This window comes from Castanea sativa, chromosome 2, assembly GCF_040712315.1.
Source record: "Castanea sativa cultivar Marrone di Chiusa Pesio chromosome 2, ASM4071231v1".
NCBI classification, from domain to species: Eukaryota; Viridiplantae; Streptophyta; class Magnoliopsida; order Fagales; family Fagaceae; genus Castanea; species Castanea sativa.
In genome coordinates, this window is record NC_134014.1 from 26,740,655 (window position 1) to 26,757,698 (window position 17,044).

At 37.5% G+C, this 17,044-nt stretch overlaps 1 protein-coding gene across 4 annotated transcripts; it reads left to right on the plus strand.

Annotated features, from left to right (window-relative positions):
* The first annotated feature begins 2,253 nt into the window (after nt 1-2,253).
* LOC142625639 (uncharacterized) lies at nt 2,254-5,933 on the plus strand. Of its 4 annotated transcripts, none has more exons than XM_075799304.1 (3): nt 2,257-4,129; nt 4,265-4,310; nt 4,624-5,598. In XM_075799304.1, exons 1-3 carry the CDS (start codon nt 2,724-2,726, stop codon nt 4,636-4,638), a joined length of 1,467 nt encoding a protein of 488 aa, XP_075655419.1. In that variant the 5' UTR covers nt 2,257-2,723; the 3' UTR covers nt 4,639-5,598. The 4 variants fall into 4 exon arrangements, with proteins under 4 accessions (XP_075655418.1, XP_075655419.1, XP_075655420.1 ...); XM_075799305.1 differs by lacking the exon at nt 4,265-4,310 and adding an exon at nt 4,345-4,405 and having other exon boundaries at nt 2,259-4,129; XM_075799303.1 differs by lacking the exons at nt 4,265-4,310; nt 4,624-5,598 and adding an exon at nt 5,618-5,933 and having other exon boundaries at nt 2,254-4,129.
* The last annotated feature ends 11,111 nt before the right edge of the window (nt 5,934-17,044 follow it).

Sequence of the window (17,044 nt, forward strand, 5' to 3'; positions counted from 1 at the left end):
AATGGCTAGTGGGCTCCCACTCCCTAGATATTTAACTACATGAAGAATTTCAGGATCTACATGAGGTGTTTCATGCACTAAGAAGAACCTTGCAACAATGAAAAGGCAAAAAGAATTGAGATGATGGGAACATTTCATTCTAGCCAATGGGACCTCTTTCTAGAGAAATACTTGAAAACCATAAAAAATTCAGCTTATTGGACTTACACAATCTCTTTGCCATAACTAGAGGAATCCTTAAAAATTGATGAGTTAGGTCAGAAAGATCTTCCTTGAGAGTAGGAAAAATGATAGCACTGAAGTCGTGCTCACCCATGATTGCACCAAATCCTTAAGCGTGGGGCATAATTCCACACCATTGAATTGGAAAACATGTTGAGTAGGAATCCAAAACTAAGTAGCTGCAAGCAAAAGAGGCTCATCCGCTTTGATTTGTTGAAAGAAAAAAATAAAAGAGAGACCAAGAGGGATGAGAGCATCCTTGAAATTGAGATTAAGCTCGTTAATCCATGTAGATATGTCCAAAGAAGTGAATTCTGCGATTGGGAACCTTGTAGAATGGCTCCTAAGCTTAAAACACGTTTTATGAAGGTTTGGAAGCCTCTCATGGCTGTTTTATAATGGAAAATGTCGGGTAGGGTTTTCTACTTGGCGGCATGTGTGCGCATGGTCCTGGATGCATACACATTGTCAAAGCCCACGTGCACATATGCTTGTAGGTGTACACATGTTCACTAGGGTTTTGGATTCCCTTTCCTATTTGGAATGTGATTTCCACACCAAGGCTTCTCTCATGATTCCTATGGCTTAAGGGATTGCTCAAGATAAAATTTAAACTCAAATTTTCGTTCAAAGCAAAGAAAAAAAAAAAGCAAGATAATATAAAATGCATACACATCCCATGAATTGTAAATAAGTACATATCCTAAATTAAAAGTAGAAATGTAAAGATGTTTTTAAATACAACCCAATGTCTCAAATAAAATGAAAGTGCAGAAGATATGCTAAAAAGGAAAAGGAAAAGGAAAAGGAAAAAGAAAAGAAACTGGCTATATGTCTATGTCTATTTGTCTGTCTGTGTGTCTACTGCAGGGATCGCCGTTGGTAATGCCTCTTCCTTGGTCGAGAACTCGGGGTCACCTCCAGATCATCATCATCGACTTGGGCATACCCACCAAGCCTGTAGATTTGCCTGGAATACTCAGTCACCTCCAGCTTAAGGTTCCCAGCAAGCCAAACCAACTCCTCATGCTCTGCTACAGTGGGCTAAATTTGAAAATGGACAGTGTTAATACTTAAAAAACTAAATTAAAGAACACTTTTGATCCTTGAAATTTGAGATTGTTTCATTTTAAAATTTTACTTTTTATTCCATTTCATATATGGCAATTCCAATCGAGACATCTTGGATTTAAATCCTCAATTCTCTGTTGTAACTATTGAATTTTTTTATAATAAAAATTGGAACATGAAAAATATAAATATAAAATTTGAACATGAAAAAAATCAAAAGAAATTAGGGTATGTTTGGTAGACTGTAGTAGGAATTGTAATATAATAGTTTTTTTTATGAGAATTTTAAATGTAATAGTTATTTCTATCGTTTAACTATTCTTTAGTTTGGTTATATTTTTATTATATAGAATAGTCATTCCTGATAAATAGCTATTCTTCAAAATGAGGAATTACTATTACTCTCTAAAAAATGTGTAATAGTTATGCCTTTGTAGGTGCAATAATTTCTAAAATTAATATATTTTTAAATAAATAAACTTTTCATATACATGTAACGGTTATAAAAATAAAAAAGTATAAAAATAACTCATCTCTTTCGAATTTTAAAAAAAATTTAAGGAAAAATAATTATATTAGTAAGATATTTCTATAAATAAATCTTAAAGTTTTATTATTTAATGTTATAACTCAAAACCAAACTTATAAGTTATGAATAGATTTATTTATTTCATTATAACATATTTTATTCCCAATAATAAAGATTGTAATTCTTGTATAGTATACCAATATAAAATATACCTTTAGAGCATATATTAATTATTAATTTTAAGAAACCTCTTATGAAAAATTTAAAAAAACTATCAAAAAATTTTTTTTTTTGACAACTTTTATAATTTTTCATAAAAAGTCCCCACTAGTAAAACCCCTTGTATAAAGTAATCAAGGAAATCCCAAACACTGGGACAGCGAGTGCGGTGCACTCCCGGAGGAGTTAGTTTAGGACAATCCCAAATAAAATCTTTTTACCGTCCGACGGACGGAGACTCTCGGTTAAACTTGCTGCCTTCGAGTTTACTTGGTTGACTTTACTATTCCAACTAATATTACTACTCTACTCTATATGTCTTGATTGAACTAAGCACCCACCTTATTCATCCAAAAAAACAATCATACATAGTTCACAATTCACATACGTACATCATGTAATCAAAGTTTTCCAATTTCTTTCTCTCCCAAGTCCCTATTTTGCCAACAGCTTCCAAATCCAAATCCAAATCCAAATCACTAAAGCTATAGGGCTTTCAAGGTAAGCACTTTTCTTCAATTTGCTAAGACCACTTTTTTCTTTTTTCTTTTTTCTTTTTTTTTTCGTTCCCAAACTATATAGTCTTCTTCTACAATTGTAGTTGTTAAAAAATGGGATTCAGTATTGAATTTCAATTGGGTATTATATGCTAATAAATTGAAAAATAGTAGTAAATAATGAAATGATGTGTCCAAATCCTAATCCAAATCCTAATCCTCCGAGAAGAAAGAAATGGAGTGAGCCAGAAGAGAAAACCCTAATGGTAAAATATGGAGAGATGGTGTGCGATGGGAGCCTGGGCAAGATGAAAACCCGTGAGAAGAAATTCAGACCCATTGCTTGTTATGTCAATTCGGTCCACCATGCCCGCGACCCTATTGCCTTCCCTTGGTTTTGGACTTGGAAGGATGTGTCCACCAAGGTCCAGAACATGAGGCACCAGTACTTGCTTGTTAAGCAAAAGATCAAGAAGCCCGACTCTGACGATGATTTTGATTGGCTTGAGGGCCTTACCCATTGGTCCAATTTCTTGAGGTATAAGGAGGTTTTTGGGGATGTTCCCATTGCCAATGCCAATGGTAATGGTACTACTAGTACTAGTAATGATTTGGTGACTGAGCCTGAGCCTGAGCCTGAGCCTGAGCCTGAGCCTGAGCCTGGTTTCATTGGGAGGCGGATGAATATGATGGAGTTTGGCCAAATGGGTAACGAGGGGAATGGGGATTTTGCAGTGGCTGTGGCTGTGGCTGGGATTAATGGCATTGATGAGAATGGGGTGATGAATTTGGGCTTTGACTATGATGGGGAGGAAGCCGAGGAGAATTACAATGGAAGTGATCGGATGAGGAAGGGGAGGGATGATGGTTTTGTGTATGAAGAAGTGGAAATGAATGGGTCTAATTCTAAGAGGAAGAAGAAAACAAACAAGAAGAAGAAGCAGCAGCAGAAGAAGAAGAAGAGGAAAGTGTTGATGGGGTTGGAGAATAATGCATGGGGATTTCTTGGGAACCAATTGGGGAAGTTGAGGGAATTGGAGGCTCACTTTGAGCAGCGTGAGGTGGAGAGACAGTGTGAGAGACAGAGGAGGGAGAGTGCTTGTGTGGAGATCGAAAAAGAATGGGAACAGAAATGGGAAGAGAGGGAGACAGAGAGGGAAGAGCATGAGAAGGCTAGAGAGAAGTTGAGAAAGCAGATAGTTCGAGACTGGGAAGTTATGGGGAATGATATTGAGGAGAGGGAAAGAAGAAGAAGAGAAGAAGAGTTATTTCACGTGAGGGAACAGCAAGAGAGGATAAATAGGAGAAGATCAGAGTGGAAGACGAGGATTGATGAGATGCTGAGTCAGCATCGGGCAGAAATGGATCAGATTCAGACCCGAATTCTCCATGAGCAACAAAACCTTACTAGCCAGGTTCTTGGGATTGTCTCTCAATGGACTACTCATCCAACTGGGCTTTCTGATCATACTAGTGCTAGCAACCACTATCTTTCACAAATGATGCAGAATTTGCACCATGTGAATGGTATGGTTCATGGAGATGCTAGGGTTGAGGGAGACAATCAGGATGACCAATTCATTGTTGACGGGTAAGTTGTTGTTTGAAAGAATATTTTCTGCTTGCTTTGCTGAAGTTAGAGTTTAAGAATGATCATGGAAATGGAAAAAAGTGTAAAGGTCAGAGCATTTTTTAATACATTTTAATGTGTACTTTCTTCAAATAGGTATTGTTATATACTGATCTGTGTACTATGGACTCTAGTCAATAAGGTATAAATTTATCTGTTTAAATTTTTTTATGCAGTCATCTCTTCTATAAATAAAGAAATCCTTTTGATATATTCTCTGGCTAAAAAAGGATACAGGTATGATGATTGTTAAATAAACTATGTTTTTAACTGATTTCAGTGTTTCTTTTACAGTCAATGAGCCAAAGCTATAACTCTTTTTTCAACTAAGCCTTAAAGCTTCAACTCTCAACTCAACTAAACTTTAATCTCAATTAAATTAGATAAGGCTCATAATTGACCTAATCATTTATTTATATTTTTTCTCTTTTGCTGGGTGTATTTGACCTGAGAAGATGAAAAACTACTGAAAAGAAGGGCTGAGCTATGACCATTATTCCAGTTTGTCTACATACAAGTAAAGCTATCCTAAGATGTGTTGCGGGGTTACTTCAACAGAGAACACTGTCAATTTAATATGTTGATACACTGTGGGACTGAATTAGCAGAAATTGAAAGGTAGTGGCGTATTTACTGTCATCTCTTGTTATGAGGCTGTTCTCCATAGTGCATCGACTAACTCTTTCCCCTTGAGGAGTATTTGGGGTACTAAGGCCACTAAGGGGGTTTCGTTCTTTGTTTGGACAGCAGCCTGGGGAAAGATTCTAACTTTTGATTTATCAAGTGTGGATTTACCCTAGTTGGATGGTGTTGTATGTGTCGATTTAGTGGGGAGACAATAGACCATTTGTTGATCGATTGTGATGTTGCTTATGGCTTATGGATCTTGGTTTTTAGAATGTTTGGAATCCTGATACAGGAGCATCAAAGTAGTTGTTTCCATTAGCAGCCTTGAAACAAGGCAGCAACAGGCAGCCAATCCTTGATTTAGCAGTCAGTGCAAGTTACATCAGTTCAGTAGCTGAGTTCAGCCGTGCAGTAACCTACCTTAGTGTGATCTAACTTCCAGCAGCAAAGCAGGTTTAAGATTTGATGGTTAACTAAGTTCCTAAGGCAATTCCAAGTCAGTTGTAATTGGAGGGAGCATGGTAGGCTGGAGTTCTCTGCTGTGACAGTTGGAGAAGTCTGGGCAGTTAGACTTGTAACCAAACAGCTAGCAGTTATTGTATCAGCAGCCAGTTAGATCCACTTGTACTTGGTTAATAAATGTGTTAGCTGATTTTATAAGCTTTAACCAATCAGATTTAGTCTTGATTAGAACCAATCCAATGGCTTTTAGCATAGTGTAGATTGTATAAATAGCATATCAGGTTCTCATTTGTAATCTATTTTTGAGTTAGTGAATGAGATACGCTCTGAGAGCTTTCTTGGAACTGTGTGTTCTTGCAGAAGTGCTAATCCACCTATAGGATACTCTAATCAACTCAAATCCCAAGCCTTCTCGTCAAACCTAAACAGGAGCTCATCTCATTTCCCTGCACCAAATCTATTGGGTGCTACCAAGGAGGGTGATTGACCTTTTATCTGGGTGATGGAATTGGTTTGGGAAGCAATCTTTGGAGATTTGGAATTTTGCACCATTATGTATTGTGGAGGGAGAGAAATAATCTTCTTTTTTGATCAAAGGGAGAGAAATAATTTTACTTTTAAGGATACAGACAAATCAAGGAATCAGTTAGAAGCTTTCATAGATTCAATCCAATTTTGTGCATAAGTACTGTAATTCTTTGAGTTTGCTGAGTGCTCATCATCATGAGCTTGCCTAACTTATTTTATTAATAAATCTCTATTCTTAAAAAAAAAAAATTATGGTATATGTTTTGCATCGTGTATGTTTGCGTGTGATATTGGATGACGCGACATCCCTAACTTATTTGATGAATGAGATGAAAGGTATGGACTAACCTCGTGAACTTCAAATTTCTCTACCGGGTTGTCTTTGTTTTTCTTTCATGATTAGGCATCAAGCCTTGGTACATCCATTAAGAATTCCTCTTTTCTTTTCTTCTTCCTTTTTTTTTTTTTTTTTTGGGAAGGAAGAGGGAGGAAGTTGTTGGAATAATTTGAATTTTGATGTTAAACTCATTGCCATGTGAAACTTTTTTTTTTCTTGTTTGTCAAATGATTAAAATTTGAAGGTCTGAGCCCATAATGTGTGGTCCATAATGTTTGCAAACTGTTACAGACAAATAGAAAAGCCAGTTATTACAGTGTGGACCTAGAGTGATAAAAGTAGCTGTGGAAGAATTTCATCGTTTGTAAGCATTCAACATCATTAATTCCAACAGGAAAACCTAAATGGAATGAGAAACATACACTTGTGTGCACATATAAAAGGAGTTAAATACATTTTAAGGCTCTGGATGCACATATTTGAACAAGTAATAATTTCTGATTTTATATTTAAATCTACTACTATATGTAAATGCCTTTTGCAAATCTTTCTCTATTTGAGTGAAACAATTTTATGTAGTTGTGGTTGTCGATTTCGGCCTGCTTTTTCAGCGTGTGCATTTGCGTGTAAATTTGTATCAGCTGATCCTTAGTACTTCATTTTCACGGATGCATTTTGAATGTGGTTTGTTTGGTAAGCTACTTCAATCACCCGATTAAATTTGAATTCTAGCCTATGTTTGTGAACATATTTCTTGCTTCCATGCACCCTTACTCTTCTTTTTTTCTTTTTTGTTTTTGTTCTTTCAGTTTTTATTATTTTGTTGTCCCGGGGAGTCGGACACAGCTGCAATTAAAACTATCGATTTTTAACTCATTCTGATCTTGAAGTTCGGGTCTTGTAGCAGATCGAGATGAATTTTACATTTTGTAAGCTACACATATAATTAAGACATATAATTCAGCTTGACGAGATTCCACACACGAATACTGATGTTTATTAACTTCTGGTACAAAGTATAGTAGTAGCTGTAGAAGAATCACTCATGGCCAGCAACCCTGTTCAACAAAGACGAAAGACAAATTTATGCTGGTTACATTTCCATATTCAAATATGGGGGCATAGAAGTAGATGTAGAAGCACTTTCAGTCTATTTAAAAAATAAAATAAAATAAAATAAAAAAGGAAGCACATTCAATCTTTACCGGCTACATATTCAACAAAGACGGAAACGGATGCGCGCACACTATGTTATTATAGGGAGGAATCCCTTGGAGGTGGTCCCAAGATTAGTTACCCTACTTTTGGTTCTCAATGAAAATAAATTAAATTGTTGCTTTGTTTGTTTCAATGTAAAATATTTTCAAATAAAAATTTTCGAGTGTTTGGTGTGATCTCAAGTCTCAACACTTGAAAATGCACCATAAACACGCCACCACCAACCACCACAAACCCAGCCACCACAGTCACCACCAAGTCAGCACAAATCCGACCTTCCACTAATCACCCACACTCAAACTTCTGAGCAAATTCTAAGAAAAAACACAACCATTAATCAGTCCAAACTCAAATTAGCTAATAAAAAAAATAAAAACAAAACCTAAACCTAGATCATCAAATTAGCTTTGTTGAAAATGACATACAAAGAATAGCTATACCATGGAAATTTAAACTCACAACATTTTCATTCCAACCATAGAGTATGAAAACCAAAGGAAAAGGGGTAGTAGAAAAAGACTAGAAAATCACTCTTGAAGCATGTACATGCAAGTTAGATTTGTGAACTTATATGAAAAGTGGATGAGCTACATATAAATGAAAAAGCTCGAAAGTGATAAAAATGAAAGCTTTAACATAGCTTTAACATCATAAAGTCGAGAGAAAAAGAAAGTATTGCAAGGAAAGTAAAGAAAGCAAAGAATGTACGTGGAAAACCCTTAGGAAGGGATGAAAAACCACGGGTGAGCAAGGGGAAATGTCCCTTACTCTTTCAAGCTCTCTATTATGTGAAAAATGGAAGTTTTCCTTGTACAATGATTGTGTTCTTCCTAAAAGAGAGGCATTTTCTCTACCTCACTTCCTTACAAACTCTCTACTCTTTTCTCTATTGTTCTCTCCTGGTTCTTGCCCTATTGGTCCAACAACATGTTCCTTTTATAGTTTGAGGAATATTGCCAGGTACAAAAGACAGGTGTCAAACCACGATTCCTCCATTTGAATCCTAATACAGCTAATGTATTATGTAATGGCTAAAGAAGAGAGAGTGAGCATGCCAAAGTCAGGGTAATGGCACGAAGGGTGCCCTTGCCACTACATGGGAGCAATCCTTGGACAAGGAAAGGGACATTAGGGGCATTAAGAGTGATGCACGTATCCTTCACAGTGGTCCAGCACAAGCCCAGCCAATAAAGGGGTATATTTCATAGCCTCTGACTATAGGGGTCACTATCTCCTTTTTGTGAGTGTTGGGTATCCATGTCAAGTGCAAATCTCACTCTTCCTCAAGATGGTCACACTGTTGGCATGGACCAAATCCTTTACTTCAGCCAACATTTCCTCTACTTTGCTCACAACCGTTCCACGTGTAGGGTCCGGATCCAACCATGTTAGCACTCACATGCCTTGGCCGGTATACTGTACATTAGCTCCTTGACTGTCAATGGTGTTTGGTGGCTAAAGTCTTCGACAGTCACATTGTGTCATAATTTAATGCTCAAGCAATTATACCTCGTGATGTTTGAAATTGATCACATGGCTTACATAGGTGTTTCTAATTGTTTTGGCGTCGCTTCATCTCCAGCGCTCGGTAGACAGACATTACTCTTCATAAATATCATGTCTCTTCACTTGACTCTTATTGGTAATAAAAAGGGAAAGATCTTCCTTTATTCTTCATTCCTTTTGCATCTTCACATCTTCTTCTTCTTAGAGAGGAAATCCCTCATTGTTAACAAAATGGCCAGCCTTTCTTCTGCAGGTTCCAACTCTCCTAGGGGTAGTTCAAGTTCCTCTAGTGAGGACTCAGGTTCTTCAAGTGTTAACAGTGCACCACCATCCAGCCCTGAATCCATTCCCCTTCCTCCTCCCCTCCCTTTTCCAATCTTTCCATTTACCCCTCAAGTCTTCCTTTCTCAAGAAGTTCAACCAGGGGAAGGGAGTGAAAAAGAAGAGGAGGACGACTTAGAAGAGCTTCAGTTAAAGGTTGAAGAAGATGCTGAGGAGGAAGCCTACAACGCCTTTATGGGGGCTACTTCAAGGCGCAGGAGAAGGCGCAGAGCTTTTCAAGCAGGCTCTAACTCAAGTGCAACAGCCTCCAGCAATTCTGATTTTGACTCAGAGGAGTCGAATTCCTCTGATGACTCCTGACTTTAGAGATGATGAAGGTGAGGAGGAGGATGAGGAGGAGGACATGGCTTTGGGCTACCCCCAAGAAGATTCTGATTCGGGGAGAGACTCGGATGCCTACAAGCTTCGCTCCCTTTAAGCCTTCAACCTACAATCTTCTTCTTTTTTATTTATTTATTTATAGGTAGGCCATATTATTGGCCTTAGGTTGTAGGTTATTTGTTTTGTAGTTGTAATGTTTTTTTTAATATATAGAAAATGGATGATAGGCCAAAAGGGCTATACAATGTAAATCTGCCTTTCTTTTTGGAACATGCTTATATTTAATATAAAAAATATAGTTTGCTCTAAACATTGTTGTGTATTATATGTTTATTTTTATGTTCCTATTGTATCCCTGTACAAATGCATAACATGCAAACATGTCAGTTAAACAAAATGTGAGACAAAGTAGGATTTAACCTGTTGATGGAGGGTTACGCCTTTTCACCCCTTCTGCAAATGCGGTTTCCCTTGATTTTCTTCGTTTTGCCAATTGCTTTTGTTAGAGATTCTGGCTCTCCCCTCTATTGACACATATCAATCATTTTGAAAAGATGTCTCACTTTTGAACTACCCTTTACAGAGGGAAAAAAGTAATTTCCCAGAGTATAAAAGGAAAAGGAACTATCTCCTTCCCCCGTTTTTCTCATTTTTCCTTATCTTTTTCTCTTTGAACCCAAACATTAGAATTCTCTACAAGCACGAAAACCATACGTGTCAAACGCAGCCTGAAATCCAGCTCTTTGAAGATTACAGAGCCTTCAACCCTTAAGATCAATAGGTCACTGCTAGGGGGAGAAGAGAATCCTTCGACAAAGGAGCATTGGATCATCCCCCTTTTTTCCAAAAATCACCTCTTCGATAAAAGTTTCTATTAAGACTTTGTTCCCTGCTTTTCAGATTCCCCCTACATAGCATGTGGAGAGCCTGATGATCTCCTAACTGTAGATCTGGATTTGAAGCACATTCCTCAGCTTGAAACTTGCAGAGGAGATTTTGCTTCCACCATTGATGTGGTCTTCAAATTTAATACCTCTATTTCCAAAGTCTAGAGAAGTTGGTGTTGAAGGGTATTGACATATCCTCTCTTCATGGATATCCTACAAAAAGTACATCTTGTGCACACTGTGCTAGTGTTTTTTGACCTAGATATCAACAAGGATAATGAAAGCCTCATTTTTCTCTTATATCGGTGGACTTCCACTACTTACACCTTCTTTACAAGGTGTCAAGAAGTCTCTCCCTCCCTTGAGGATGTTTATGAGATATTGAGACTTTCCTTATTTGGAGATGGTGAGGTGGCTAACATTTCCTTATCTCCTAATGAAGCCAAAACTATGAATTTCTTTGAAGATTCAGTAAAGAAAACCTTGAAGAAGTCAGTCTTGAAGGCAACAAGGAAAGGAAAAACCCCTAGTGAGGAAGTGCTAGAAGACACTAGTGTTGGCAGTGACAAAGGTTCTAGGGCCAACTTTTAGGGATGGATTAGATATTTCTAGAGAGAGTATGCTGATGACATGGATTAAGAAGCAAATTCAGATTCTTTAAAGGAAGGCACAGACTTCGCTGTAAGAGAAGGTAACTTTAGCCCTTGAACTTGAAGCCTTTATTGCTCTCTTGCTATCTTGCCATTTATTTAAAGGATATCCCAACAAGAAAATCCTAGGTAGACATTTCTCTTTAGCTGTCAAGTTAGCCAAAGAATTCTTCCCCTTTGCCCCTTATTTCTTAGGAACTTTATATTCTAATTTAGATCGTTTCACCTTGGACCTGCAACGTTCATGGGGTAGATTACAAGTAGACATTTGTACCAGTGGCATTTTTACAAATCTGCCTGTTGAAGCACTTTAGGAATTATGCTCCTGTCCCCAAAGCTTTAAGTTCCTTTAAAACTAGTCTGCCATCACCCCAAGGATTACCACGATCATGGCATTGGAATAAGGCTATGGTATCTTCTGACAACTTCTTTTGTAAGGTGCTGGATGACCCTACTAACTGGACAACCAGACCTTATTCCTCTTTGGAGGGTGGACTCTCTCCTTTATTCCAATCTTTGACAAAGGAAATTACTTCTCGCTATAAAGATGTTCCTTGATTTGAGAAGGAACTTTCTTTTGTTGCTTGCACCTTTACTTCCCATCTTCAGGCCCACTTTGAAGATGATTTTGAAACCCAGGCTTATAATCCTCAGAGATTTGATTGCCAATTTGGTTTTGGCTAGGGTATACTGGGACATCTCTCTAACCCAGCCCTTTTTGCTATAGTACCATGATTGGCTTTTAAGAGAGGCAATCTCATTAAGGTGTTGGTGCTTGGTTCCGAAATTCCTTTTGCCTCTCCCTCCAGAATTTGATTACCTTCACCCAAGTTTAAAGCATGGCGGTCTGGCATTAAGGAACGTGTTAGGAACTTTGGGGAGAGTGGGTCTCAATGCATGGATATCCAACCCATTTTCCAAGGTGATTTGACTTTGAAACTCTTTTCCAAAGCCAAACCTTCAGCCATCAAGAGAAAAGGGAAGAACGTTAAGGTTTCTACAGTGAAGAAACCAAGAGTATATACCTTCTTCTTTTACTTTGTTTTTTTTGTAATGTTTTCCTTGATTAATGGTGTATGTGACTTTCCTTTCTTCTTTATCTCTTTTGACCTTTGACAGGTTAAAGAAGCTATTCCTCAGACTCAAACCAAAGTGAAAGACACTCTAATGGCACAAGATGCTTTTGTACAAGAAGTGGTTTCTAAGGAGGAAACAAAATATGATGCTAAAAGGGGAGGATCGAATCGGGTGTATACCGACAATCTCAAGAGAAAGAAGATTTTACAGAAGTCACTTCCAAAGATCAAGAAAGTGAAAGCACCGAGGCAGAATCCAATCCACTAATCTCATTTCTTTCTCCCCCTTTGAAAGCAGTGTGTTCAAAGCTACTTTCAAAGTATCCTGAGATAGTAAGGGATACTGATAAGTGGACATTGTCTACTAGGAGCTTTATGTTTGGGCGAATTGGCTTGTCGTATCCTAACTATAATCTAAAGGTAAAGAGGACAATCTGACTCTTTCCTTTGATGAACTCCTTTCCACACTAGATGATGCTGAGGGCATAGGTTTCAATGTCAGCAGAAGAGCCATGTCATCATTGAGAGACCTAAAGAAGGTAGGGCCCTCTATTTATGCCTCCTATCCTCACTTCACTAGTTGACAGTTAACAAAATTTCTTGTATCAACAAAGCAAAGGAGACAAGGTCAGCCATAAAGGCGCACAACACCTCAATCACTCAGCTCCAAGAGTCCATTGTCAAGCTTCAAAAGGAATTGTATCCAAGCAGGAAGCTAATTCTGCCCTTCAGACTCGGCTAGAAGGTGTTTCAGCAGAACAGAGTTCTTTGGACAAAGAAATTGAGAAATTGGAAGGTGAGCTAGGTGATTTGAGCCATCTAGATTTTTCTCTTGATAACATCAGTACTCTTACAAACATTATTTAATTTTCAAGTTTGTAATATTTTTATAAACTCTATTATGTTCTTATTTAGTTAGGATACTGAAATTTTCATGCATATCATGACTAGTAAAATAGAAGCAAGCAAACATACACATGCATAGGAATATTTTATGGTACTCAAGGCACCCCAACATGCTCAGTACAATCCTCCTCACTTCCACGGTGTAGGAACTGCTCCACACTTCCACGGCGTAGGAATCTTTTATGGTACTCTTTAGATTCAGATTGAGATAAAGAAGCCTCTCATTTGCCTCAAGTTCCAAGATAGAGAAGCTTCTTGGTTACCTTCCATTCATATCAAGATAGAGAAGCTTCTTGGTTGCCTCCAGATTTAGATTGAGATAGAGAAGCCTTCCAATCGCCTCAGGTTCCAAGGTAGAGAAGCCTTTTGGTTACCTTTCATTCAGATCAAGATAGAGAAGATTCTTGGTCTCCTCCAGAGTCAGATTGAGATAGAGAAGCCTTTCAATTGCCTCAGGTTCCAAGATAGAGAAGCTTCTTGGTTACCTTTTATTCAGGCCAAGATAGAGAAGCCTCTTGGTTGCCCCCTGTTGAGGTCTAAAAAATCATGATAAAAGGCCCAAACAAATGGCACATCGGGCCAACCCATGGGGAGTAAAAGAATTGAGGAAAGAAAATCGGGCTTACAAATGAAAGAAGGATGATGGGCTTAGGGCCTTGGATCCGTGAAGAGGCAAGGCTTAGAGCCCATAAAACAAAGGGAAAAAGAAGTCAGCTCGATCAGAAAAGAAGAAGAAACCAAAGAAAGACAAAAAAAAAAAAGGAGCTAGGCTAGGACGCCGGAAGCTACATGGGATCTCTAGATGTGCAGCATGGGTAAAGGGAGATTAAGACAGCTCAAAGAGTGATCAAAAGGCACCAAGAACAAGAAACAGATGGGCCCTTCTCGAAGCACCTAGCAATGCAGCACAAAGCCTAAGGATTTGGAAAGCAACGACTCAAGAGCAAGAAGCCGGTGCCTCGGGGAACCCAGAAAAAGAGATCCACGAAAGGAAATGGCTGGGGAAACCTTCGGATTGGCAGAAGAAGACTCTACTTACTGGGAATAATGGCAAAAGGGGGGGGGGCAACTAAAAGGAGGTAAGCCCGAAAAGAGAAGACAGAGAAAGAAAGGATTGGAGAAAGAGCAAAGTTAAAGGTTCGGCTCCCCCAAAGGCACCTCAGAATAGAAGGTCAGCAAGACACTTTTGAAGAAAAAAAACACCAAAAGAAGAGAACTATAGAAAATAAGGAAATGATCAGTTGACAGAAAGGCTGAGACAAACAGGGGGCTCTAGTACTTAGGGAGCCAAGGGGGAAGAATTAATGGTATCCCGGAACCCTAATGTGACATTATTAAAGGAAGAAGTAGCCAACGTTGAAGGGGATTCAACAAGAAAGAAATCGTATAGAATAATTAAGGAAAAGCTCTGTAAAACTCAAAGAAAACAGGGAAATATCTCTCGGTATCCTAGAAACAGCCACTATAGCACATGCTTGGATTCAAAAGGATCCAAATTTCACAAGTCTTAGAGGCCTAATGGGCCATCTAAGTCTGTAATTTTTGAGCTTATTTGAACCTTGTATTAAGTTTTAGTGAGCTCATTGTAATCAACAATTAAGAAAACTAATGAAATATTTCCTACTGATTTAAGGATCCCGAGCAATTATTTTGTGTTTTCTTTATTACGTTTATTTGCATTTGCTGTTTTTCTTGTTGATCGATACATATATTCTCGTTTGCTAGTGTATGTGTATTGCAGAAGTCTTGCCCTGTGCGTCACTTGGTCTGTAAACGGCCCATTTAGCCGCAGTAGACCTAGCCCAGTCTCTTCAAACTACAACTAGAGGATCCGGGGTCCTTGTTTAAAGCTTGGGCCTGGATACTGTTCAAAAAAAGGACCCTCACACCCCCAAATTCAAATTAAGATAGAGAAGCCTCTTAATCGTCTCAAGTTCCAAGATAGAGAAACCTTTTGGTTACCTTCCATTCAAATCAAGATAAAGAAGCCTCTTGGTCGCCACAGTTTCAGATTGAAATAGAGAAGCCTCTCAATTGCCTTAGGTTCCAAAATAGAGAAGCATTTTGGTTACCTCCCATTTAGATCAAGATAAAAAAGCCTCTTGGTTGCCATAGTTTCAAATTGGGATAGAGAAGCCTCTCAATCGCCTCAAGTTCCAAGATAGAGAAGCCTTTTGGTTACCTTATATTCAGATCAAAATAGAGAAGCCTTTTGATCGCCAAAGTTTCAGATTGAAATAGAGAAACCTCTCAATCACCCCAAATTCAGACTGAGATAGAGAAGCCTCTCAGTCACCTCCGATTTCAAGATTTAATTCAAGTTTATCAATTATCAAGTAGATTAAGTATTTGCAGTTCTTATTTTTCAAAACAGCAAAACACTAGTTCTATGTCCCAAGGTTTTAGGTTCTAGGGCTAGATAATCTTTGAAAGATCAACCTCAATTAAGTCATGGCTTCCAAAATTAGTGTCTTTGTTTTACATTGACATTCGCTTTACAAGCTCTGTCAATGAGGGGAATTTTGTAGACACTCGATTTTGTACTCATAATTTAATCTTGGAAGATGGCTAGAGTAACCATTACTATACCCAAAATTTAGAGTTGCATTACATGCATTAATTCATTCATTGCATATCATAAAAATGATCTTGAGATTCTAACGATTGCGAGGGTATGTCCGATTCCTAAATCGGATCGTCGGATTGAAAAATATCACATGATTAAGTTTTCACGGTCTGTATTCATATTGTTTGGGTGGAACCGATCACGCATGATTAATTTAAATTAATTTTGATTGGTTAAAAAATTAAAATTATTTAAATGATTTTGTGATTGGGTGTTGGTTAGTGTAAAAAATAATCCTGTTTGCATGGGAATAAAACGGATAATTAGATAACAAAGAAGTTGTGGATAATTAAGGGTCTGTTTGGATAGAACTTATTTTGCTGAAACTGAAAACTGAAAACTGAAAACACTGTAGCAAAATAATTTTTAAATGTGTGAATAGTGTTGTGGGACCCATTTTTAATGAAAAAGTTGCTGAAAAGTAAAATTTGTGAGACTCGTGAACAGTGCATTTGTGCACTGTTCATCACTGAAAAGTCCATCTATGCGGCTAGGTTAAAAAAAAAAAAAAAAAAAACCAAAAACGTGGACGTGGATGCCAGACTTGGATCCAAACGCCCTCTAAGTCTTTTTGGAATATTTATCTATCAAATTATTATCATTTTAAAGACCTGAATATCAAGGAGAAATGGATTAATTTTTAGAATACGAATAAAAAATGGGTCTAGATGCAATTTTCGGCTAAAAAATCCTTAAAAAAGGAGTCAAAATCGAACCAAAACTCAAAAGCAGGCAAAAGGGCCTGTCGGCACTTTTGGAGTGCCAATCGGCACTTCCCAAGTGTCGATTGGCCTAAATGTGTGGCTTGGCCCGGGAACCTCTTGATTGATATAAAAATTATCTTTTTTGGATTTTTAGAGATAACGACGTGTTCCAATTCGTACCTAACCTCATTTAGCTTATTTTTTAAGCATCCTAACCTCCATAAATAGAGGAAAAAGATCAGAATTTAGGGCTGTTCTTTTCTGACTTCTCTATTCCCTTTATGTTAAAGATGTTCTAGAAGTTTTGGCTTTAGAAACTTTGGCTTTAGAAACTTTGGCTTTAGAAACTTCTTTTTTGTAAGTAGAGTATTTTAGACCTCAAAGAATATAAAATTTCTTTGCTTTCTAAAATATTCTTTTGTTGAGGAGCACGCTCATGCAAGAGGTATTTAGTTTCATTCTTCTAGCTATTTTTCTTTTCTATTAATTAATATGTTATGATTGTTCATTGCATGAATTTGGTTAATATGTTTGAATTTATTATACCTTGTTTTTAATTCATATTTACCATGCCTATATACTTTGTTGGAATTTTCTTTGACATGTTATTTAGTTGATTGTCTGTTTTAATTTTTTTCTCTAATTTCAAAATCTGCTAATAATCACTAAAACATTTTTAAAAAATA

Coding starts and splice junctions, on each gene's coding strand:
- LOC142625639 (XM_075799303.1), top strand. CDS start 2,724: ATGATGTGTCCAAATCCTAATCCAAATCCTAATCCTCCGAGAAGAAAG. Junction 4,130..5,617: donor GACCAATTCATTGTTGACGG/GTAAGTTGTTGT, acceptor GTGTTCTTGCAG/AAGTGCTAATCCACCTATAG.